Here is a 26,467-nt window from a genome sequence, read left to right as displayed (position 1 = left end):
GTGTAAGAAAGTTAGCTCACTAAAAATGAAGTATTTTAAACCGTTTAAAACTATAGCAAAGTCTTCGCCTATAGTGTTAAAGTTGTTCTGAAATTTCGTTAGTATTTGCATCTTGGTAAATTTTAACTGGGTATTAAAAGTTTAACGGGAACTTACGCTGTTTTAGACAAGTCACAGCGAATGTGAGTAGTAATGTATTTAATACTAACTTTCGCCCGCGATTCCGTCTGCGCTGAACTTAATAAGTTGTCTATGTGTTCTTCCAGGCGATGTCCTCTGTCTATGCCAAATTTCAGCGAGATCCATGCAGCCGTTAATGAGATACCTTCTAACAAACATCCATCCATCCATCCATCCATCCATCTAAGCAGTCGCATTGATAATGTTAGTAAGATTTATCTTTTTTCGGTACAAATTTGGCAATTTTACAAGAAATAAAAACAATAAAAAAATTAAACCAAAATATTTGAAAAGGTGTCTATTAAACCAGTTACATTTAATCGCAGTAGACGTACTGTTCACATAAAGTAGCGACAACCTTTTTTCATTTGAGCTTGAATGCTGTTACTATATATATGCAGTTGGATACGTACCCAGTATCCAGTACCCACTAATGCGAAACCCATGTCATAGGGTATTATGTTGAGAGTTGAACAGACTTAACTGTAGTTCTTGTTCCCAAATGTTGGACACTTTATTGTGGGAAATTAACGCACGTGTTGAAGTTGAAGTTTTTTTGCATCTTGAAATGTTTTTGGACACGTTGTGTCATTTATTGACTTTTTTGTAACCCATTAATGCTTTTATAAATATCTGTCATATTACGTGTTGATGTGTTACAAAGAAAAAAGATAATTTAGCTCAGTTAGATGTATGTGTTAGTGCTGAAAAATGTTGTAAAGTCCAACGAAGAAAAAATATTTATAATACTTTTGTGCCAGTAATATCTCACATTATTGTTTATTTCAATTTACTCGTAAAGAAGATTCAAATGTTTCATTGCAAAGTTTTTCTTACTAATTTATATTTCAATTGTCATAAAAAAGTTTTCTTTTTCATCTACAACAAAGTTATATTCAAAAACGACCTTTTTTTTGATCAGCCGATACTCGCAATGGGAGCAAGAGATCGTGATTAATGGCCGGTGAAATTGGACGCGGCCACTGAACGTGACCTCCCATATGCCCCATAACCGACTACATGTTTTTATTTTAAAGATATTTAACCACTTGATATCGAAAGATTTTTTGAAAGCTTTTATATGTTAAAATTTTGGGGGTATATTCATGACTGTGGTATTGGTAGATACGACTTTTCAATATCTGAAATATGGACAGAAAATTTATATGGAATAGAGAAATTTCTTCTACATATAAATACTAAATTTTAAGTCATCATCATCATCATCATCAACTATACGTCCCCACCGAGGGGCTCGGAGCCTACCCTAATTTAGGGGTGACCATAGCAACCACGCTGGCCCAGTGCGGGTTGGTTGACTTCACACATATCTTTGAATTTCTTCTCAGATATGTGCAGGTTGTATCACGATGTTTTCCTTCGCCGTAAGAACGTACTATGTACATAAATGTACCTTTGTAAATCGAAAATCGAAAAACACATTGGTATATGGCGGGATTCGAACCCCGGACCTGCAGATTGCAAGTCAAGTGCTTAACCCTTGAGCCACCGACGCTCAAATTTTAAGTAGTGGTTACAATAACATACACGTCATTTCTCGAGTTTTTTTTATGGAATAACTAAGTACGTATTTTTTTAACCCATTTCCGATCATTATTGCGTTATATGTCATGCCCTTAGGAAGAGTTACGCTTGACCTATTACGTTACTATGGAAAGTCGAGTTAATGTCTTTAGGGTAAAAAATATTTAGTAAACAACTTTTACCTGTACATACATTGATAGCCAACATAGCTTTAAAAAGATTAGTAACTAAATTTAATTAAAATTTCCGTAAGATAATAAAGCGAATTGAAACCGCGTTAGATTGGATTTAGAATTAAGATTATAAATATGTTAAAAGCGAGAAGAGCTCTGAATAGGTTCGCGCGAAGACATTTCATAAAGTAATTCAATTATAAGTTTAAGTTAGAAAATTTTCAAATGCTAACGTATGTTTTGTTTATTGTGAGTTTCCATTAACATCAACATAACATCTGTATTAAAAAAATAAATGTACTCTTTTTTCTTAAATAAATCTATTGTACGTTTTATTTACGTATGTAAAGTATCAAATCGCTTAAATAAATCGTGTGGCTTAACGTAACCTCTGCCGCAATGAGGATTCGAAAATCGTTAACTGTATTAAGCGGGCAAATTGGATATTGAACAAAATCCTGCAAGTTCGCGGTGGACGTAGGGAGTGGCCGTAATTAGAAGTAATTGAGGGAATCCACCAGATGGCGGTCTGATTAAAACCGGATTAACAGACGCTTTTCTTTCCCACTCGGCGGGAAAGCGCGCTATGCGGAATCAAATACTCATTAATATTTCGTTAAGTACGGTCTCTAAGCCTTTGCATTTAGATATTTGCTATGGGAAAATAATTGTATCATTATAATCAGTAGTATTCAAAAGTTTATAGTAGTTTTATACGTATAACCGTAGGGTTCTATTGCCGATATACCTATAGACAACATTTTGTTACCTCTGATATTTATGTATAGGTATTTCTCGCCATTGGAAACCTATCACATAATCTAATATAATCTAATTTAAAGATTATTAAAAATGAAGTATTTAAAATAGTTTAGATTTTAATTCTACCCTTTAGAGTATAATTAATAGTTTATATTAAACTAAATGAAAATAGAACTGTTAGGAAAAATATTAAGCTATTGTGCCGGTCCCTACGTAACCTTTACTAATTAAACTAAAATGTCAGTAAGTGACCTAACGCACTAATGCCAGAAGGCGGCTAGGGGACAGGGTCTGAGTGGGGGGAGGGGAGGGCAGAGGGACGAGACAATACGAGGGTATAATGAAAGAACTTTATTTATATCAAAGGTTCTCCCCCGAGGAGGGAATCTTTGTCCCTAAACGTAACTCAATTGTATGTTATGTCGTAATTAGTATGTTTATGTTTTGCTAGGAGCCTTTTATTTTAATACAAATATACTAAGGCTATTACTGTTAATATATAATTATAATATTTTCTTGATATAAGATACCTAAAGTACATAACAAAATAATAAATGTATGACCTTCACAATACTATGTACTTGTATATACATAAATAAAATGAATGATTTGCGTAAACGTCTACAATATCTTTTCGTAGTATGTAACATATATAATAAAAACAACTTTATGCGATTAAATGCATATTATTTAAAGCCATAATCTATGATTCTAAATAAAATCTTTGATCATTAATTATTATTTTTATGCTTCATTTCTTTGCTAAATAAGCATTCAAAGGAAAATTATTTGTTTCTCATTAGCAACTTTCTAAAAAGGTTACATTATAATGTTGACTGCAACTGCTTTCATTTAGAATAAACAACGTTTCGGAAGATTTTTAATTTGGATTTTTCTATTATGTTTATTACTCGCTCCATGTTTCTATCTTTACTTTTCATCCCTTTATTATCTACGTTTTCTACTTAATTAATTCATACATTAATATACAAAAGATATAATATACTAAATTATACTATAAAGGGAGGTTTAAAATAACGCCTCTTTACAACAATGTGATATTTTTTAAACCAAAATGTTACGGCAGAGTAACTTTAAACATTTAAGCGTTCATAAATTCTAATTTAACATTGAACCGGAGCGTCGGTGGCTCAGGGGTTTATCACTTGACTTGCAATCCAGTGTTCGAATCCCGTCATGTACCAATGTGTTTTTCGATATTATTCGACGTTCTAACGAAAATAAATTCAAAGATGTGTGTTAAGTCAACCAACCCGCATTGAGCTAGCTTGGTTGACTATGGCCTAGTCACCCCTAACTTAGGGTAAGCCCTTCAGTGGGGTCGTATAGTGCGCTGATGATGATGATATTGAACTGAGCTTTTTTTTGCTTATTTTCAGAATGCAAATTAATTACCGCAATAATTTATCAACGCTTAAAAGTTTAAAATTGTTCTCCTGTAAAGTTGTGGTTTAAAAAATATCACATTGTTCTTGTAAAGAGGCTATATACCTTTTATATGATAAAGATCGCTCATCCAAAGCTGTACTATTTATTTAATCTTTGTATGCTAAGACGGAATGGAAAATTAAGTATAATTCAAGTAAAGGTCACAGGACAATGTGTATCCCTAATTAGCAGTAAACAGGGATACAGAGGATAGCGATTTCATTAAAAAAGGTTTAATTCAAGTACTGTTCTATCTACAAAAACTTGAGACTGATTAACTGAGGATTTGTGTTAACATTTCTGCACTACTTCATCAACTAATCGTAGATTTCTGAGACCAAAATCTCTATATAAAACATATCAATCCTGTCGTTATTTTCGACAAAACAGAGATAACAATATGTTTTAAACGGAGATTTCAGTCTCAGAAATCCACAGTAAGAAAAACATCTTCTAAAGTAGTGTAAGAATTTTAGGTTTATTACAAGTATAAAAAATAATACAAATTTTTATAAAAACTTTTCTTGTTAAAATTTAGTTTTTTAGCATGTACGCAGGAAACGTTTCGATCGGAAATCGAATTACCGTTACCACGGCAACGCTAAATTAAGTTTAATTTACGTTCAAACTAACCACGGGTTTGTTGTAATATATTTCAGATAGCCTAGGTTATTTTTATTACAAAAAAGCCGTGCAGCTGGAAACTACACGTTTGTCAATGGCCCTTAATTAATATCCATTATTCTGTACTGAACAAAACTGAACAAGGCATTTTGTGATATTGTAGATATTTTTCAGCAAACTACCCTACAATTAATTTAGCTTTATATTGAACGTTTTAAGGAAAAATCATAGAGCAGTGAAAACATATTTTGGTATTGCTTCGTATACTGCCTACAGCCTAATAAAAGAGGTACTAACTCTTTTCCTAACTGTCTACCACAGTTCAGACGAAAATTGAATTTAAAATTATAAGTATCGTTTTGTTTTGTCATCAGGTGAATGGCTTACGTGTTTCTAAAAGAGATTTTCAATTAAAAATCCGAGAAGTTTTAAGCAATGCGTTGGAAATTAGAATTTGAAAACGTGCAAATTAAGCATGCATGAGCCAGACTGTCGAGAATTTAAAAGTTACTCCATTATAAGTTGAGAGTTAATATTTTTAGGGGAGCAAATATCATGCGGAGAGGATTCCAACTTTGTTTAGGTATACGAATGTGAGTAGATTTTGAATGTATTAAAACATAAACCAATTTGTGTATTTTTATATACTTACTTTGAGTTTTGACAATACAGTCGGAGTAAATAAGCGAGAGTCCAAGAGACAGCGATATATTTCTCCTTTATTAGAGGTTTCTGTCTAAATCGAGTTTTGGGCTCATAGATGTTTATCATAGTTCGACTGTATTATCTATTATAACAGAAAACGATGAGAAATATAATTTGAAATAAGAAACATAATCCGTTTATTTAAAACATATTCAGAAAGAAAGCTTCATTTACAAATGTCCTCTGAAAGTAATTAAACACGATTAAGATAAATTGTTTTTATTTTTTATTTTATTTCCCATCGTATATCAGATTCGCTAGTTACGACTTGTATTCATTAAACGAGTATTATAATAAAAAGCTCAAAAATCGTTAATGGGATTAAAGAAGCAAATTGGATATTGAGCAGAAGTGTGAGTTAGTTCGCGTCGGACGGCGAGTAGACGGCGAGTGTCCGTAATTAGCAGTAACTAGGGGATTTGGCGGACGTCGGCTTGATTAGACTTGGTTTAATTCAAGCAGTTTGCTTCCTGCCGCCGCTGTTTGCTTCGGGGGATGTTTATTTTCGGTTAACTTAAGGTGTATATAATTAGCTATTTCTATTGTAATAAAAGTACATTTTTAGTTTAATGAATTAGACTGTCATCTGTGGAAAATTAAAGCAAAACATGTTTCCTAATGAAAAATATTTGAAATCGAATTCGTCGTATAAATGACAATAGGTCTTCGGAACATTTTAGAAAAGAGTCAGAGAAGTCATACGATTTAATTCAAAAAGAAACTGAGGACTCGGATTTAGAAAATTCTTTTAGTATTTAATAGTTCAATTATTAATGAAGGTTATCAGCGAGTAAGATGTGTTTAAACGTTAAAGTAGAACCGCGTTGAACAGTTCTACTTCAAGTAGCTATAAAATCCCAAAAATAATTTTTCGTCCCTTCGACAATCAGATTTATTTAATAGGTTTAACCATTTCAGTAAAAGACTGTACAAGGGGTGAAAAATAACTTCAATTATTTAAAATAGGCTGTGGAAAATAAGGCGGTGCGGTGGCATTAGTAAACTAACCATAAAGCCGCGATTACGTGGAACATTTTACTGAATTATTTAGGAGCACTTTCTGCGCCACGATTGGGCTATGAAGTCGTAATAGTTTAAACTTCCTGCTATGTTTGAGAACTAGCAGACACATTGTAGATTAAGTTAATCTATAAGGGAATATAAATTAATCTATTATGAAAAATAAAGAATAAAATACAGCTATCGTTCTCCGTTCAGAAATCTCGTTTCGTCTTTGATAATAAAAATTACTTTGTTATTTGTTATCCTTTTAAAGCGTAATTGTTTCTCTTTGGTGAACTGCTTTTGAGTAACGAGTAACAATCCACTTACTAAACATATTTCTCTAATCCTTTCTTGTCAGGTAAATACTTTTACGGTCTGTGGAATAACTGCTACATTTTCACGAGACATTAGATTACTGAAAAATAAATTGGAAATTATTTTTGATCCATCATCTCGTTTATTAAATCTTGAATGTTAAAGAGGCGCGCCCGGTACGGTTAATGCCTACAAGGTGATTTTCTCTTCAAATTAAGATTTCCATCGCTCTTTTTAATCTACTTTTATGCTGTAACCCGAAATTGATTATTTTTTTTAAAGATTTCACATCAAAGCGGTAAGATTTCTCATTTTAAAGGTTGGCCAAAGCTCCTTAAAATATGACATTTTAAATATCGTTTGTAGATTATGTTAAAAATGATTAAGAAATCTAAAAGAAAATCCAATCAATCGAAATGTTTAAAACAAGTACATTTCTTTAACTTACTTTTACTTTAGCATGTTATGACGTTACTCACCTGTAATAGAGTAGCGAGACGAGCGCGTGCAGCAGTACATTAACGAGGTGGTAGCCGGCGGGCTGCAGGCCGTGCACCGCGTAGTTCCAGCGGAACGTCAGCACGGTCAGGGGACGGTATGACTTGTGGGATTGCTCCTGTAACAGATAAATACAGTTATATATACATATTAAGGGGGCTTAAGAACTAATCCATATACAATACATACTCGTAGTACAAGGAGGGAAATGTGTCAATAAGTGAGAACGATGTAGATCAACTATTATGATTAGAAGGAGGAGAAGAAAAACCGGCGAAAGGAGGTGGTATAAAAAGAATCTTAGATTGTTAGCCGAAATTTTCTTGTGACTTATTGAGATTTATCGGCCTTAGACCAGTGATTGTCAAACTTATTTCATTTCACCGCCCCCTTTGAAAATCAATTATATTTCAGAGCCCCCTAATTTTTATTCGGCCCTAAAACTTAAAAATCACAATTTCATTACTTTAATTAATTTCAATGCCCCCCATTTTTAGGGGCCCCTTATCGCCCCCCTCCTAGGTTTCAAACGCCCTCAAGGGGCGTTATCGCCCACTTTGTGAAACACTGGTCTTAGACTTATAACAATATCGAGTCACAACAGTCCGATGAAATCGTAGAAAAGTTTAGCTTATATCTCTTCATTTTGATGGTGTAATTCATTTGATTTATTCAACACGGGTTAATTAAACCTGATGTTATGCAATGTTATCAAATGATACCGCTGTAGTTAATGTAAATCGAGGGTTGTATCCCTTTGACATTCTACTTGCATTAATTACAATACAATCATATTTGTTCTTCTTTCCAATTTCCTTTGTTCTTTGTCAGAACGACTAGACCTTTTGTTCTCTATGGAAAATCTTAATGATTATCCAATTAACCGATTTAAAGAGTATACCGAACAAAGAATTGTAAATCGTAAAAACAAATCAAGTTTTTATGATTTCATTGCAAAGTGACTCATGTTTGAATTTTCTTTGGTAACATTTGTGTTCAAAGAGGCACTATTATGTTTTTAAACAGGTATTACAGCAGTGAAAACTAACGGTTATAAGAATTAAAATGTTGGAACAATAAGAGTGTAATAGCATACACATTGCTGTTTATAATGGTTAGAATGGCGAGGACCATTTACCGCGTGTTTAAACCTAACCATTAGTGTTTAAAACTGGATTTTTACAATGCGCTTTACTGTCTTTTAAGGTAATATGGTGCAATTTATATTAATTTTTATTAAACCATCTAACGTCCAATAATAATATATCCCAAAAGTATTCCAGTGTTTCGATTAGGCATACAAAAAAAATTATACTAAAAATTACTTATATTTCATACTTGATACAAGATATTTATTTTTATAAGAAAATGTTGTAAGAAAAGAATAATAAAATATTAGGGCAGAAAGTTTTTTCATATTGCCTCGAATATCTTCTAATAGGAACGTTGCTCCGAGGCAGGAGAAACTTAATCTTCCTTCAATTGCTTGTTATTTTTTTAAGAAAATAATATAGTAATTCTGTACAAAATTAGACATAGCAAAGCGAAAATAAAGTTTATTTCATAACATGTTTTATCAAGTTATTTTTTGTACATAAATTAGTAAAGTTTCTTCTAATATTTGAAAGCCCTGGAGGCTAACAAAGAATTATTAATCTCTAGGCTTATCCAACATACTATTAACTAACTAACTATACTAACTAGCTGTCGCACGCGATTCCCTTCGCGCGGTATTAAAAAACATAATTAGTGGCCTATGTGTTCTTTCAGACTATGTTCTACATCTATGTCACATTTCAGGGAGAGTCATGAAACCGTTCTGGAAATACCTTCTAACAAACATACATGCATCCAACCATCCATCTAAACTTTCTCATCTATATATATAAAAGAAAGACGTGTTAGTTACACTATTTATAATTCAAGATCGGTCGAACTGATTTAGCTAAAAATTGATGGGGAGGTAGTTTAGAACTAGGAGACGGACATAGGAACTTTTTTATCGTGTGTGCATTTTTTTATTCCGCGCGGACGGAGTCGCGGGTAAAAGCTAGTTTATAATATTAGTAAGGATTAAGACTAAGAATGTTGTACGCGGCTTCGTTCCAGTGGAATTTAAAAAAAAGGATCTGATTTTTGTACGTATTAACAAGCTTTTTATCAATTTAGCCTTTGCGTTCTTTAAATTACGTAGGTACTACATTCTATGTCGGTGACAAATTTAATTCAGATTGTTGCATCAGTTCCTAAGGTACCTGGTTACAAACTTACAAATATCCAATTATAAATCAGTCCAAACTTTCACATTTGTTATATTAGTAAGGCCGTCGTCGCTTAATTTTCTAGCTATATAAGGCGTAATATAAAAAAGTAATTTCTTTCTCTCCTCTCGTATGATGGAAATGTAGATTCGATTCGGTGCGCGTATCTCGGAATTGGCAATTTGGATTTAAGTGCATGGGTTTATCTCGAACAAATTCATCGGAACGGTCGTAAGGGCTTACACTGAATCCAAAATTATATACCATTTCTCTTACCAGATAAAGTAGCCGAACAAAACCCCAGTATATAATGTATATAATGCTAATGTCGTTGATAATTTAAATAGGAAAAAATATTCAAATATTATATTAATTCATATTAAACCATTCCAAAATATATGCCATCGAAAAAGTCGAAAATCTTAATTAAAATGTATTTTAGTTAACATATTTAATAATAAAATTAATAACAGCGCCATCTAGATTCATTACATAAAATAATCATGCAAGTAGAAGAATATTTTCTTTTTTGTAATTACATAATGCTGGAGGTAGCTACGTATAAAATTCGGGTTATACGATTGCATGCTGCAATATCTTTGGGAAATGGTGGCTCTTGCACTTTCCTAGCGGAATTTATGTCCCTAATTTTCTGCAGTTGTGCTTTAAAAAGGAGAGGGGTATGCTAAGCATAAATATATCCGAGTAGAAATGAAAATTTAAGCAAGACAACGAAACCCTTCCACCTGAATCGTTTATAAATAGCGATGTCGTAAAAGGGGATTCATTTAAATATTAATTAAAGAAGAAGTATCGGTCAAGAGATCGTTTCATAGCCAGGTTTTGTCATCGAATTTACATTACTTTTCTTACTTAGTATTGTGTTTGTGTGATGTTAGTGCTCTTTACATATTGAAAGTTTATTGTTTAAAAGATAGTAGGTACCTGACTTTGATTGACATGCTCTTACTACAAGTCACAATTAATAAAAACAAATAAAAATGTCAATATAAAGGTGATATAGGTTTTCCAATCGATAAACTTTGTAAAATACATTACAACCATATTTAAAAGATAATGTACAAGGGAAAAAATATGTATGCTTGGTAAAAAACAAACGTAAAAGAAGCTCAGTGGCAATGTATTAAGCGCAACCTACTTTTTTTACGTATAAATCACTGTTTTTGTTCACTTATTGTGTAGCTACGAGCCACAAGAGGGCAACTATGTAGAAAATTTCTTTCAAGTTACTTTGTGTTGCTTTAACACAGAGATAGCAATTTGTTATCAAAAGTCGTTTTTGCTGAGATTGTGGCACATTTTTTGTACATTGTATCTACAATGGAATGGGATCAGAGAGCCCGAGAAAGGTTAATTCAATCTTTATCAAATATAGTTCACGATTAGATTCTTTTGTAAAAGGTTAGCTTTTATAATAGATTTTTTTTTCTGTTTATAAATATAGCTAGACTTAATTTTATTGGGTCTTACGATCTTAATTATCATCGTGGTAATTATTCAATCGAGAATTGATAGTATAATTAGAATAACATGATTTACATGAGATAGAAGAATGGAATTATTAAAAAAAAAACACTATTTACAATATTTATTGATAATTTCATCTATTTAAAAAATTGTCCGAAATCACACAGAAAATAACTAGATATTTCATTTCTACTAAGATTTAAAAATATTAAATTAAACTTCTTAACATTAAAATAAAATACAATTCAAGTTAAGATTATAAAATGGTTGTACAATTACATAAAGAGCCGGTAAGCCGCCTTGTAAAAGCAAGTTTTAAACGAGAGACGGTTTCGGTGTGCCTACTTGCATGCTCCTCATTCTGACCATAATTAATGGACACCTGCATACTAATGCTTTAATTGTGCTTACGTTCACTTTACGTAGTGGGGCGTTTAATTATTACGAAAATTAACTTAATTACACAAACTCGCGTAGAAACAGAACAACGATAGCACTCGTAGAATGTGGCTTATAAGTGCTTATGGCAATTTCTCCACTTATACGGTAATTTATTGGTAATTATTAACTTTGGACTTAATTTCGTTCTAAATTAAGAAGTCAAATGTAGCAGTTTACATTAAATTTTTATGAACTTAGTCTATACTAATATTTGACTTTGGTTTGATTGTTTGCATTGAATAGGCTCCGAGACCTGCCTTTAGCTAGTTTGAATACAAAAGAATCAGATTTTTATATTAAGGCTTAATACTTAGTATCACTTTCATCACGTAGGTACGTATATACAAAAACGCTGAATCAGCAAGTGACGCGGCACTTAACAACAATGTACATCCTTCGTCAAAGAATTTCCTCAACTTCACTTTTTACGAAAGACGGTATTATTTTCTGTAACAATAACCAATATATACTGTAGGACACATTTGTAGGTCCATCTAGTGTTTTAAGTTTTGACGGTCCCTAGCTAAAAATAAATGCTAGGTGGAGCAATAAGTTTGTCTTGAATCTGATTTGTTGGTCAACCCTTTGGAATGGTTTTTTTAAATTTCGAATTCAGAAATATGCAAAAAAAACGAGATAGCGTATAAGATGGTATACGTCAAAGCATGTTAATATTTCTCACTAGCTGTTGCCAGCGACTCTGTCTGCGCGGCATTAAAAAAACACTTTATAAGTAGCCTATGTGGTTCTTCTAGACTATGTTCTACAACCGAGTCAAAATTTAATCAAGATTCGTTGAGCCGTTCAAAATTTTCGAACAAACATCCATCCATCTAAACACTCGCATTTATATTCGTAAGAAGTAAGATTACAAAAAAGGTAATAATGACCTATTTTTTGACTACAAGATTATTAATAAGTTAAAAAAATGCATAAAATAAAACTAAACAACGAAATCTTATAACGAATTAAATTTTATCTTAAGTTCAAAAAACAGTTATGTATTTTTCCTATTTTTTTTTTAATCATCTTATTACAATAAAAGGAAAATATCCAAGAAGATGCGATGCCAACAGAGAAAAAAAGTGAAATTAATCTTTATGCATGATATCATCAATCAAAGTCAAAACATAATTCAAACAGTTACTAATGTTTTTCGTCACCTAACACGACTTGGGTTTTACATTTGCTTATTTTCTACCATATTGATCATATTTTTTTTACAATTTTATTTACACAACAACTTCGAGATAACGCAATAATTTGTAAGACACTTTCATATCCTAAAATGTGCTTATAAGATTATTTTGGATTCATATGAAAAGTCAATAGACTATTTGAAAGCGTACTTAAACAAATGTACCTTACTAGTTTTCAAAATGTCGGGAACCAATTAATTTTCAATATTGTCACAAACATGATGTAAATAATGGTTAAATTATATTACAATAGGGATGTTCCACAGACTATAAATATTGTTGCAAGCGTTTCTAACTGCATTGTGAAGCTTTACTGGCATACAATTGATTGTGGCGCCTAGCATTTATGTACAACACTGACTGAAATTACCGTTGAAACTACCGCTTCAAATATATTTTATTTTTCTTTTAAATGTTCATGTCCAAGAGGTTTAGTCTTAATATAAACTATGTTTTTCTATATAACTATGTTTTTCTGGAGTAACCTTTTTCTGTTATTATTTCGTGGAATAAGTTGTCGTTAAACATAAAGGTTTTTAATGTTATATTTAAGCGTAATCTTTTCTTAAAACTGAATAACTATTTTAAGTCGTACTTATCCTTCAGTATCGCTTAGTATTTCATCTTATACCACTAAAGTAAAAGCGTCAGTCACTCTATAACAAGAGTAACACGTCACTTCACTTCCATAAGTGTTAAAGTGGAAGCCATTTCACTAGTACTTTTAACAGGCGTGTCAAAACGCAGTTTCAATGCCTTATTATGATTTTTTACATTTGACCATAGTATGGATCTATTTCTTATCCGTGGTAAAAAAAAAAACTCCACGCTTAAAACTTCACTCATCTACCTAACTTAACTAAAATTAGACATTTAATAAAACTTTTTCATTGTTTTGTATTTACTGTTATTGTTCTTATTTAAAACCAGTTGCATATTAGATTAGATAAGAAAAGTGTTTGAAACATAATGCATAAAGATTTGCTTATACAGAAATTTAAGATAGACATATCATAGTACGGGTTATTGCAAACGCATATTAGGAAATAGCTTTATTTATATTTGTAAGCGGCACTAATAGGACATAGAATTATTTTGCTCGACGACCAAAGCTCGGCTTGCTCCGTGCGCGTTACACCTTACGAAGAGCCAACGAATCGTAAAATGCAAGACTTACAAGTCCTTGGGGCAATATCGTTGGAAAAATATCCAACCAAAGAAATACATTTTGTTACATCATTGCTGTTGTGCTTTGAAAAATAATGTTACCTTGACTTACTGCTCTGGTAGTTCATTAAAAAAACCCATTGTTATTTTCAAAGTCTCCCAAAATCATTAGATAGAACAACAATATTATTATTTGGTATTTCGGTACATTTGTTATAGTTCATTAAATTATTGTCAGGTAAAGGTTACATTTATTCCCACTGCCTATATGAAAATTAATATTAATAATCTACGAATTTAAAAAAAAATGCTGCTTTAAACATATAAGTTATACCTTAATTTGTGTACCTTAAGGGTTTGTCAAAAATTTACCCAATCGTAACGTAGTCGTATCGTGAAGTGTAAAAAGCTCAACTAATACGATCAGGAAAGTTATAACACGTAATATTTATTAACTGCAGCATATTGTTGCCGGTTATATATACGGAGGTAATGACAATCCACTCTGTTTCACTACACCTTGTGGTGTTGTAAGAATCAATTTAATGTTATGTTCTTTACAAAAATGTTACCTTGAGTTTCCACTGGGGAAACACTGTATAAATTATAACCCTACTAATTTTAAATGGCGATGGAATAGTTTTAAATATTTTTGTTTTTCTTGCCTATATACTAGTTATACCGACCGTATACTGTCTAAGTCATTAGGATAGGTCTATGTACAGCCAGCCCACGTTGTGGGCACACAAAAACTCTGGTGATAACACTATTTGTGACCTATTGTTTATTACATTTTTAGTCGCTGTATAATTTATAATCAGATTGACAAATGTAATTTTGATTTTAAAAACGATTAATATTTCTGATAATTTCTGAATAGTACGGCTTTACGAAATTACTGTTCAGATTAATTATGATGAAAAGCGTGGATGGTTATTTTGGTATGAATGATGCTTTTTTATTCTTTAATTTGTACTGTATACCTATTATGCGTTTCAATTAAGCTTATAAAGAGAAAATAAAATGATGGCAATGAGCCAGACAAGCCTTGTGGAATTATTTTAAATTCTGGTATTAACATTCAAAGTAGTTTTTTTTCTGAAAATCATTTAATTGAATTTGTGTTATTAATCTACACAAAAATCATTACATAAAACTTAAAAACTCTACTGTTTATGAATAAGAATGTTTGAATGAACGGATGTTTGTTTTTACATATCTTCAGAAAGGTTGAACGAATCTGGATTAAATTTAGAAGAAAGATTACGGCCTTGAATAGTGAGAGCTGACAGGCTGCTTACTCTTACTTGGTTTTACATTATAAGTTTACAATAAACACTTTGTTTTCTAAATAAATTAATATGCACTGCATTGTATATATTCACTTGTCAGTTTTATTAGGAGATTGAATATGGACAGCTTTATAAGATTTAAAATGTTAGTGATTCATTATTATCCCTTGCGTTGTTATAAAAGGGTGAATTATAAAGAGACGAACGATTTCGTGAACCCCTTTTAATGGTAGTCACGTGCCTGCTTTTAACTCTGACGTCAGCCACGTATTTCATGTGACAACTTATTTTCGCATACTTTTGACTTAGATGTAATTCTTTAAAAGGTTATTATTTTTTTAAATGATTAAATATTAATTGGAATTCCCTTTGGAACGATCGTGGCATATTATTTAATTTTTTCTACGTAGAAAAAGTAAGGTAATAGCAGATTGATGCGTCTCATTTTTAACAAATCTCTGATGTTTAGCGTAAATTCTATTCCAATACGCTTAAATCGTATATTTGAACTAATAGACATAATGAAAAGTTTATTTTAAATATTAATATTCCTTTCTAAGATATAATAAAGTACACAAGCCACCGTAAAAAGTTAAACCTATTGCTGATTGGTAAACTTCTGCGAGGCTGAAAACTTTGATAACATTGAGTATTGTAAAAACGTCGAGTGTCGTTCTTAGCTTCCTAGTTTTAAAACAAAGCAAATAACAAAACGCGTTATCTTTCCAGCACTCAGCAATTGAACAAACTTCGTGTACAGTTCCTCCAGGGCCAATTTAATATGGCACTAAAATAAAAACAAGTTTCATCTTATTAATACAGGACTTGTTTTTATAGAGATTATAAAGTGTAAAATCTTATCTCAACTTTTTTTTTAACTCTTTAGCAAGTTAGGCCCAGTGCGGATAAGTTGACCTCACATACATCTTTGAATTTCACAGATTTGTACAATGTTTTCCTTCACCGTAAGAACGTCGAATGGCGTGTAATGTCTTAGTGGAATAAATCACATTCTACGGCAATAAAATTAATGTTGTCGCGAAGTGTTCAACAAGCCTGTAGGAGTGGAGGGGTGGATTTATGACGAGTGATATTTATTAGCTCCAGCGTATTGTCGCCGGTGATAAATGTACGAGCGTTATAACACCGGCATCCGCCACCTGACATGGAATTTCATTTAAAAGAAGCCGCCTCTATATCACGCTCGTTATTGCTAATTTAGGTATGTTATAAATCACTCGAAGGGGAAGTTTTTTTGCACGTCCCTTTTAAAATTATTGGCGTATGCACTTAAAGAATTATATTCGTTTCCCAATTGGGATAGAACATAGTAAAGCGTACTGTAAACATAAAAGCTAATATTTACCACCTATTTATGTTAATATATCAAGAGAGATTTTAGCGAAATGCGTGGGAAATAAACATCCGAAAGATTTTTTTATTTTTTATTATAAGTTGGTAACCATGTAAGCAGCCACTTGAATTCGCCAAAACAACGAAACGACAGCTACACAAGCCAATCAAACTGTAGGTACATTTTTATATGTATAGGTATAGATATATAAAAATGTATATTTTCATGTAATATAAAATGAACAAGTAAAAGTGAACATTAATGGAATAAAGAAACATATTTGCCAGACCTTTCCGTTCTGTTGTTTCGTTAAGGAAAAAGAACATCAAAAAGAAAACTTAACACAGAGATTTGAAACGGAAAATCGCCAAGAGCTAAAGGCGGCTTTCGAGTAATACTCGTTACGAAATATTCTTTCTTTGTTTTTAACGAGGAAACGCAATTTGGATGTTACGTGTACAATACTCCACGATAATTTACTTCACGGTAATGATATGTATAATATAATAGTTACTATTTTTAAAGTAAAAATTTCATTTATTTTGTAATTTTTTTTTGTTGTGATTTTATTTCGTTAAAAGCAAATTATAATTTTATTAAGACACTGAAATCAAGGTGCAAATAATGAAATATTAACTGCCACATCAAGAGTAAAAAATTGTCACTCAAGTACTTCTTAAGTGTTAATTTTACCCCTATTTCTAAGGATCTCTTTGACTCTTGTGACAGTGTGACAGTAAAATGTTTTTTTTTTTTTATAATTCAGTAATTTTGGAAAATATTGTTTACATAATATTATGCTTTTGTAATTTACAAAAGAAAACAACTTAAAGCACAATTATTTTGCAGTCCCCAAGTGCTTTTAACAATTTATCAAGAGCGAAGTATTCGAAGATGGGTAAAAATAACGCAAACGCTTCCGCAAAACAGGAACCTCTCGGTTAGCTTTTATGGAATACGAATAAATAATTCGAATAAATGCAATAAGTAAGATTGATAGTCTGAATTCTATCCTTGGGGCAACAAAAGAGACAAGAAAAAGAAAAATCAAATAAACTATGAATATGGCACGAATAAAGGGTCGATAACAAGATAATGTTTAAAAAATATTTTTCTATGAATTAGTTTTTTATATCTTTTTTGTATTGACTTTTTTATTCAAATTTTAACAAACTAAAATCTTTTAAATTTACTAGTAATTTTAAATACCTAATATTAGATCAAATTCATAGTTTTTTTATCAACAAGTCATATGCCTTGTATATAAAAAAACTATGAAATATGTTGAGAACGATGTTGTGCTTGTGAAATAAAAAGAAATTGAATTTGTATGCGCTATTCCAGATTGCTATCTATCTCTGTTACAAATTTCATCTAAATCCACACAAATTTCTGAATTTCTAATATTAGTAAGAATTAAGATATTAGTAAAATATATCAAAATGTAAAGTGACGAAATATAATTTCATGGAACATGTATAAATAATAGCAAGGATATAGCAAACGTCGTCCTTTTCCCATCAAATCGTGAACCCCGCCCGAGGGTTAATGAGGGACAATTTTAGGGGTGGACGAACTTAATGCAATCTTGACATCAAAATGGCGTCGTTATAGTTGCCTCCACTTATCATGTGTCATTTACGTTATAATGCATGTTGAAATTAATAGCTTACGATTTATTTTGTAGTAACATTTAAATGTTTCACTGCATTTTACGGTTTGTTAAGAATATAGGCGTTAATCAAGATTAAAACATAATTGTCTCGATGTTTTAATCAAAATAGATATAAAATTTAAAAAGCAACAATTATTTTGAGGACATTCAGAGTAAGTAGGTACTATAGATGTATGTAGAAGAAGGGCGCTACAATACTATTATTATAATTTAAAAATGCTTATACTCGTTATGCTTCGACGCAACAGAAAATATAAAATTCTTTCGAAACCACAGATAGAATGAAGATAAAACAGAAAAAATGTTATTCAATACTTTGCATCTTCAATCAGAACGTTACGCTATGCATAAGGTTTATCTTCCAGTGCAAAGATATCGCGATAAAAGCGAGTCTCCGAGCACACGTTGTTAATATACATTGAAATGGGGAAAAAAACCTTTAAACCTTTTTCCAAACTCATAAAGAACTGGGACGGAATATCGCCTAAAGCTGCCTTACGTAATCCGCGGCCATCTTTGCTTTAACACGAGAAAAAAGCATTTCACAAGATGCAAACAAGACAAGATTTCAAAGAAAATATAAATTAATATTTGAATATAAAATAAGTAATATAATTGGTACAATTAAACAACAGATTATTGTTACAAACAAAATATACAAATTTAGTTTATATTACTTTGTTATCATTTAAAAACGTTAGTGCTATCCTGGGATTCTGTAACACAAAAACATTAATGCACAAAATGTTTACAAAAAATATTCTGGAATTTTTTTTATCTCAATTTTTTCAAGAAGAATAACCGGGAAGACAATATATGTAAGAGTTTGTGACGAATAAAATTATATCTTATACGGGGTCTAAGTGCAAATATGGCGTAAAGCTTTTTAATCTGATGTTACGAGTATGATGAAGGATTATTTTTTGAAACGGTATAAGTCATAAAACATACTGATGCTAGCCGAAGCCAATTTGAATTCATTCGCTTTGTTCCACATACGAATGAGTCCAATCTATTACACAGCGGCTTGCCAGTGTAGTCAGAAGTGCTTTGCAACAATTTATAGCGGTAGAGTTAGGACATATATACTATTTTAATGTAAAAAGATAACTGACTTTTTTACGTTTGGAATTATAAAAAAGAAAAGTAATAATTTAATATTAATTAAATTTAATGTTATTTAAGCTGTTAAACGATTCACATTAAAAGAACAATAAAGCTTGAGAGTACCTAAGATAAGTTTGTAACAAATAACATACAATAAAATAAAGTACGTCTTTTGACTTTATCCATCGGAATCAAACGTAAAACTTAGAGTTTTCTCTTTATTATTTTAATTTTGATTTAATAAAATTATTTTGGAATAAAATCTATTTATGAAAACAAACTTTTTACGATTTGAAATAACACCCGCAAAACTCATATCATAGCTTATAGCATGAGTTCAATTAATGCGGAAAGTGAACTTGTCCTTACATTGGGGAGGTGAAATAAGGGAAAAGGTGTAACAGTTTGAGTCACGTTGTGACGAGTCAGTATCCAACGCAACGTCAGAAACTGAAGCCGAGCAAATTGGATTATTTTATTGACTACGAAAAGGAAAAGAGCCGGAAAATATTACGGAACATATTTATTTTATTAAAAAATTGTAGCTACTATATTGAAAACAACAATTTAATATGATTTTGTCACAGGGACGTGCGACCGAACCCAATAATTGATTCTTGAGATCGATCCTAAGATTATTTTGATTACTTAGTATGGGTACCACCCACGTACAAATTGATATTGCGATTTTTATATCGGTATTTAAAGCAGTTGGATTAAAAATGTCAAACAAAAAATATTAAAACTTTTCAAATATTTGTGGCATTAAAATCAGTACGTTGTTTCGAGTTGGAGCTTATCCAAGAAATACTGCCTTAATCTTGGAAAATGTTCCTCTTAGGATTATTATGTTTGAACAAAGTAGAGATGATAAGTTTTGCAAAACCGAAACAAATTATGTAAGGAACTGAAAACTCTGTGAAGTTGCAATGGATAAAGGTCATTGATTAAAAAAAAAAGGAAAAACAATTCATTCTTAATGCCATGTATGACGTTTTGATATTTAAAAAAAAGCGTCTGAAAGAACGATACTTAATAGTAATTAAATAATTTTAGTACCTTAAAATACTAAGCGTTTCATATTAAATGATAATGTTATATTAGTTTGGTTCCAGGGTTCCCTTTTCCTTAAATCGTAAACGTCGCCTGAGGTCTAATGGGGTACAATTTTAAGGGTGGACGAACATAATGTAATCTTACCATCAAAATGGCTGCGTTATAGTTGGTCCTCTCAATGCGTATTAGTCATGTGTGAAATGATCTTCGTATGAACGAAAACGAATCCCTTTCACTTGTACGATATAAGGTTTCTTAGTATATTCGCTTTAAAAAATCTTAAGAAATTAGACGCGTGTAGGAACCTCTATGATATTATATTGTGTAAGACTAAAGTCGTCTGATTTCGAAGATTTATGTTGCCTTATGTACGAAGGGTCTTACTCATCAAGATCGGCTACAAAAACATTTTTTTCTTGTCATCTAGGTAAAAGAATCATTGCTGAAACATTCAAACATTATGTCTTTTTACGGTAAAATATGGGTTATATATGTCAATTTAATCCGTAGCTCGGTCAGTATCGTACGGCCACATATTATCGATTCCTGTTTAAAAGGTCCACAACTGACTGTAAATATTCACAAGGCACCCACATTTTAATCACCAATCTGCCATTTAAAACATAATTGCTCTTAACATCAATTACGAAAACCTACTTTGTGTTCAATCCAAATTAAAATAAAGAAAACATTTTCATTTCAATTTTTTTATCTGCAACTGTCAGAATTTTTTTTCTGCAGTAAAACGTAAAAGATTTAAGTGTTAAATCTTAATTTTATTAATTAAGACGAAATCAGGTTAAAATCTCTGAACAACGCCATCTAGTTGAAAATTACTAAAATAGTTTTAAAAAAAAGAGCTTTCTGTACTTTTAGTTTTGCACACTGACGTTGTTTCATTGTTTTTGTCCTTTTGTTTCTGAGGCTAAAATCCCTGTATAAAACAGTAGCTTTTTCCCGCGACTTCGTCCGCGCGGTTGAGTGCAAAAATAACTTCGTAAGTAACCTATGTGTTCTTCCAGACTATACCAGTCTATATCTGTGCCAAATTTCATCGAGATCCGTTTAGCGTTTTTTTGAGCTCCGCAGTAAGAAACATCCATCCATACAATTTTGCATTTATAATATTAGTATGATATCTCTGTTATCTCTGTTTTGTTCTATCTATGTTTTTTTACAGGGATTTTGGTATCCGTAACCAACTAAAAGAGAGATAAGACGACAGACCGTCGTGATATAGTTTGTAACAATCGATATGAGACGGGAGAGACGAGCGAAGCGAGGCGACGAGACGTCCACCGGTAACGTAATAATACTAGTAATGAGATTCTGTGCCGTGGTAACGACGCGCTTTAATGAGTTTCAAGTTAACCGATCTTATGGCACTTCTCGACGTTTGTTTGGGTTTCCTCTGCTGAAATACCTCTATAATTTTTTAAAAAGATTGTTGAGTGTTTCAGCAGCGAAAACCTAAGGTTATATTAGACATATTATATTTGCGTAAAGTAAAGGTATGTAAGGGTCAGTGAGCTTGATTTAAAATGAAAAAATTTTAGAAGCTTAGCAATTATGATGTCAAAATAATTAAAGACACCAGAATTTTGATTAAGTAAGTAATTTTTAAACGTATAACCTAATTTTGTTATTCGTAATTTTGGTTCACATCCAGGTCAATCGCAGACGTAAATGAATAAAAAGTATTATGAAACTAACAGCAACCCTTAGTCGGTATCTCGCTAAAAAGTCTAGACTGAGGTTGTCTGATACGAACGGTTAAAACAATGTTATAAGACTTTTTGACTACATTATTATTCAAAATCAAAGCTATTTAGCACAATAAAATATTAATAGGTAGTTAAAATTTGATCTGTAAACATTTTACAATAACAGAGAGTCAACCTAAACACGAGAGAAAAAGAGTGACGTGAGTGCGTATTGTTTTAGCATAAAAATATAAATTGTACTAGCGTTTCGACGATAGAATGATTACTTGAACAATTTTCAAAATATAACAAAGTTTTAATTCCACGTATTATTAAAATTAAAGGCAAAATTGCGAACAATTACGTATCAGTTAAAAATGACTATAAAAAGGCTTATTCTCTTAATGGAAGTCATTACGCGGCAGCTACTGAAAGTGACAATCACAAACCTAAATTAACTTATCAGCAAGTCACACACGGAGCTTGTGGTTGGCTTAATATCATGGCGGATAGATAATTCAAGCAAAACAGGCCACAATCGTGACGCGATGAGCCGACTCGACGCCGGGGATAATGTTAGGATAGTTTCCCACGAAGGCAGAATAGTAATATATAATAGGAAGACAGTGCAGTACGCACGCGCTAGCCAGAACAATATTGTATGTATTTTCAAAACAACTAAGTGTACTCCTCTGCTTCACGGTTTTGCCCTCGTGTGAAACTAGCATTAGTTTTATGATCATTCATATATAACATTTGATGAGTTCATTCGTGTAATGTTTACATGGAGATAAGATAGTAATAGAATAATTTCTTCCTTTTCAATCCTGCTATAAACAAAAATAAATATTAACACTTGAAAATGAAAGAAAAAATACATTCTCTTTTAATATTGGAATGTTGTTGGTAGTGAAATAAAAATGATTGCGGAGTAGTTTATGGTCGGCTTGAACTGTTTTTGACAAATCACTTAATAAAAATAAAATAACAAAATAGTACAGACAACGGCGGGCCTGGAAGCGAAAATTCCATAGAAATACTCCATAATATTACAGCTTTGAATATAATTAAACGGACTATGCCAAGCCGCTGTAAAATAAATTATGCCACATTTCGCAGGGGTTGAAGTAAAGATGACAATAATATACATGAGCATAGCATGCTGCCACTTCGTAAAATTGAAAAGTCTAAATGATCTTCTTAGTTCTGTCTTAAAATTCCCCACCAAGGGTCTTCCTTAGTGGCCAATTAAAGAGTCTGAGTGGGACAATAAGCCACATAATACTGAAGTTTATTACAGTTTAAAGAGTAGTCAACTAAGATGGATCATTGTAGGCGCGTAAAATCTAACAATGTATGTATTTAATTTAGTTGGGTTTTCTTAGTCAATTTAATAAGGGTTAGTATCAAATATCTCATTTGTATTCCATGGCGTAGGCTGGATACTGCGCAACAATCCGGGTAACGAGGGATCAGCAGGCTTTGCATTTTCTAACAAATCATTACAACGAAAGTATTAACGGAAGTTCAACGTTAGTTAACGTTAGCCCTCTGTTATTTAAAAGTTTAATGTGTTTTTTTTATTTTGTGACAAGTAACTTTTAGTATAGTTTTTTTTTAAATACAAATTTGATTCCTTTGTATGACTTATAATAAAGTAATTTTTTTCCAGTATCATAATTGTTCAGTTAGTTGATAATGTTTTTAAAATTAAAAACAAGTGCCTATAAAATTGTTTTTTACATTTTTCACTACAGATTATTCTTGTCTCGAGTTATTAACTTCTTTCTAAAAGTTAATAGTATGGATCTGTTGATAATATTGCCTTATTAAATACATATTTTGATAGGAAGCTTTACTCAAATCACTTAATATCGCAGCTGCAGTCTGCTCTTGACTCGAAGCATATTTGCAATGAGCCAAGCGATATTCCATCACTAAGTTATTTTGAAATTCCCAAAGATTCCTTACTTTAAACTAAGGTAATGTTTATAATTTGAAAATAAATAAGTTTTATCTTTAACATATTCTTAGGAAATACTGAGATAAAATTCAGTATACACTAAGATTGTACTTTTAAATTTTCGAAATCAATTTATTAGCTCAATTTTTTTGAGCAACATTAAGAAAATTAGATTAATAAGATTTTATCTTTACTTGGAAATTTGTTAGTTTTATCTCATTTTATAAACTCTGAACATAAAATTTCCATGATCTACAGAATAACGAGCTAGGACACAGTATGTGGGACATGCAACGTTAATTTCTCCAGATCCTCTTGCCCAATTTCACAAGGGTCGGAACGATAAAATTGTATTCTATGCTCCAAAGAATGTACTGACGAAAAAGCTTCGGGTAAACTGACCAAATTCTTCCGAGCGAGCAACCCGGATATTTAAATTAACGAGTAAAATAAAATATATTATGTTTCAAGAAATTAAACATGAATTACACGCATGGTATATTAAAAATCAGTTTTACTAAAGAGGAATAAAATTTAGTCTCCGGTACACCAACACGCCATACGAAAGACGTAGTTATTTTTTATATATTATAAAGTGACAAACGAGCAAGCGGCCACCTGAATTCGCTGAAATAGCGGACTGTTGCAGATGGGTTCCCTACCTATAATCGATAGAGGATGGGACACACAGAAAGATAATATTTCCCCTTCTTATGCATCCCCTCCACCTTTAAACATAATTTGCCCTCTCATACTTTCCTTATAAGAGGGTGGGAAGGGAAAGAGGACTAAATTTACGCCTCCGATAGGCGTCACGTCACGAAAAGCGGAATTGTGTCCACTTGACGCCTGACTTCTGTGTTGGTCGTAGTATTGCACCGAGAGAGCCTACCAATCAGTGCAAGGGATGTTGGCGTCTACCGCTGTTATACTTAGTAGTTAGTTCTTTTGGTCATGTTACATAAGGCGAGCGGGTCATTTGAGTAGCAACAAATGCCACTGTGGACTCTACCACAGTTTAAATGCTACAAAATTGTTATACTACCACTAACACAAAATTCCAAAATATCAACGTATGCTATATACGTTTATTTACATTTTAACATGTAGGCAGTGCTTCCTAGAGATAAGGTCCCATTGTGCTTCAAGGTACGGGCTCGATCGTTGAGTTACAGCGGTTTCCCATTCAACTGCCTTTCCAAACAGTCATTCAAAAACGATTAGGTCTATATTCGATACGTTAAAATTAGTGATGCAACGGAAGTGTCTTACCGGAACCAGAAACGGAAACAGATGTCAAAAACAAATTTTAGCAGAAACGGAAACGGAAACGGATGCGGAAACAGAAGTGTAAATAATAATAAAAAACATATTTACAAAAATATTTTTTTCGGTAAAAACAGTTTGTATTCGTTTTTAATTTATTAAGGCATTGGATATCGGTGTCCTTTAGCCTTCAATGTATGTATTTTTACTGCGCTGCAATAAGTTAAAATACGCGTTTTTTAAAATTTTTTTTCAGGAAACAAAATTACACTATTTACAAATTAAAATTCGCCAAACCACTCGTGTTGACAAACGACAAATATATTTCAAAATATATAATGATGATATATTACATGGTTTTTTATTTGGGCGGCTGTATATTACATGGTTATCACTTATTCAAAAGTAGGTACATTTAATAACTCGTAAGTATGAAATAGTCACATTTTGCCAGTTGTCAAATTTTATATGGACAACAACTAGACAGTTTACTCCAGCCAGAGAAACTGATTGTTTCAAACAGCAGCAGAAAATATTACGCGCTTAAATTCACAAAATAGTACGTAAACAAACAAATGCGACAAGTGCCGAAAGGCCGCGCACGGACTGCTCGTCTCGCGCCGCGCATTTGGAACTCTCAGCCGTCGTAAAGTTCCGTTTTATCTCCGTTATAAAAGTTGCGGAAACAGAAGCAGAAACGGATGTTGAAAAGCACGCGGAACTTCCGCACTTGCGGAAACGGAAACAGACATCCGTTGCATCACTAGTTAAAATGTACAGTAAAAACTTTAACAACGTTTTTTCATTCAATTTTAAGGTCACAGAAATGTTGATATTGCTTATACTTTTATGTTGATCATTTCGACCTCTATAAAACAATTTTATACTTTAATAGAAGTTTTGTTGAACGTATTTTTAATAACTCTATATTCAAATTATTTTGATAAGGATTCATAAAACAGGGCTTTTGTATTAGAAAATGAATATCAAAATTATATTTAACGAATGAAAAAATTATCTAGCTAGCAAATTACTACAGCTTCAGCATTCCCCTGTCCGTCCCTTGCGCCGGACTTCCCCTGACACCGGCGATAGGAAACTTTCAGTGGAACGAAGCCGTATAACATTTTTAATGAATATTAATTTCTCGTCGGAAAATCAAAGTTTACTCTCTGACAAAAGTCGGTAATTACTAGAGACACTTTTTTGTTAGTCTTCGTTCTCACCCACGAAACTTGG

At 32.0% G+C, this 26,467-nt stretch overlaps 1 protein-coding gene across 1 annotated transcript in view; it reads right to left on the bottom strand.

Moving 5' to 3' along the window:
* The window catches only part of LOC106710619 (protein O-mannosyl-transferase Tmtc3), a 210,503-nt gene that overhangs the window by 22,274 nt on the left and 161,762 nt on the right, over positions 1-26,467 (bottom strand). The window contains exon 2 of the mRNA XM_045678114.1: positions 7,238-7,374. Coding sequence (XP_045534070.1) covers positions 7,238-7,374 — 137 coding nt within the window. The remainder of the gene's footprint in view (positions 1-7,237; positions 7,375-26,467) is intronic.

Source organism: Papilio machaon, chromosome 5, assembly GCF_912999745.1.
Source record: "Papilio machaon chromosome 5, ilPapMach1.1, whole genome shotgun sequence".
Taxonomy (NCBI): Eukaryota; Metazoa; Arthropoda; class Insecta; order Lepidoptera; family Papilionidae; genus Papilio; species Papilio machaon.
The sequence above is the reverse complement of the archived record's forward strand: the minus strand, read 5'-3'. Positions and strand labels throughout refer to the sequence as shown.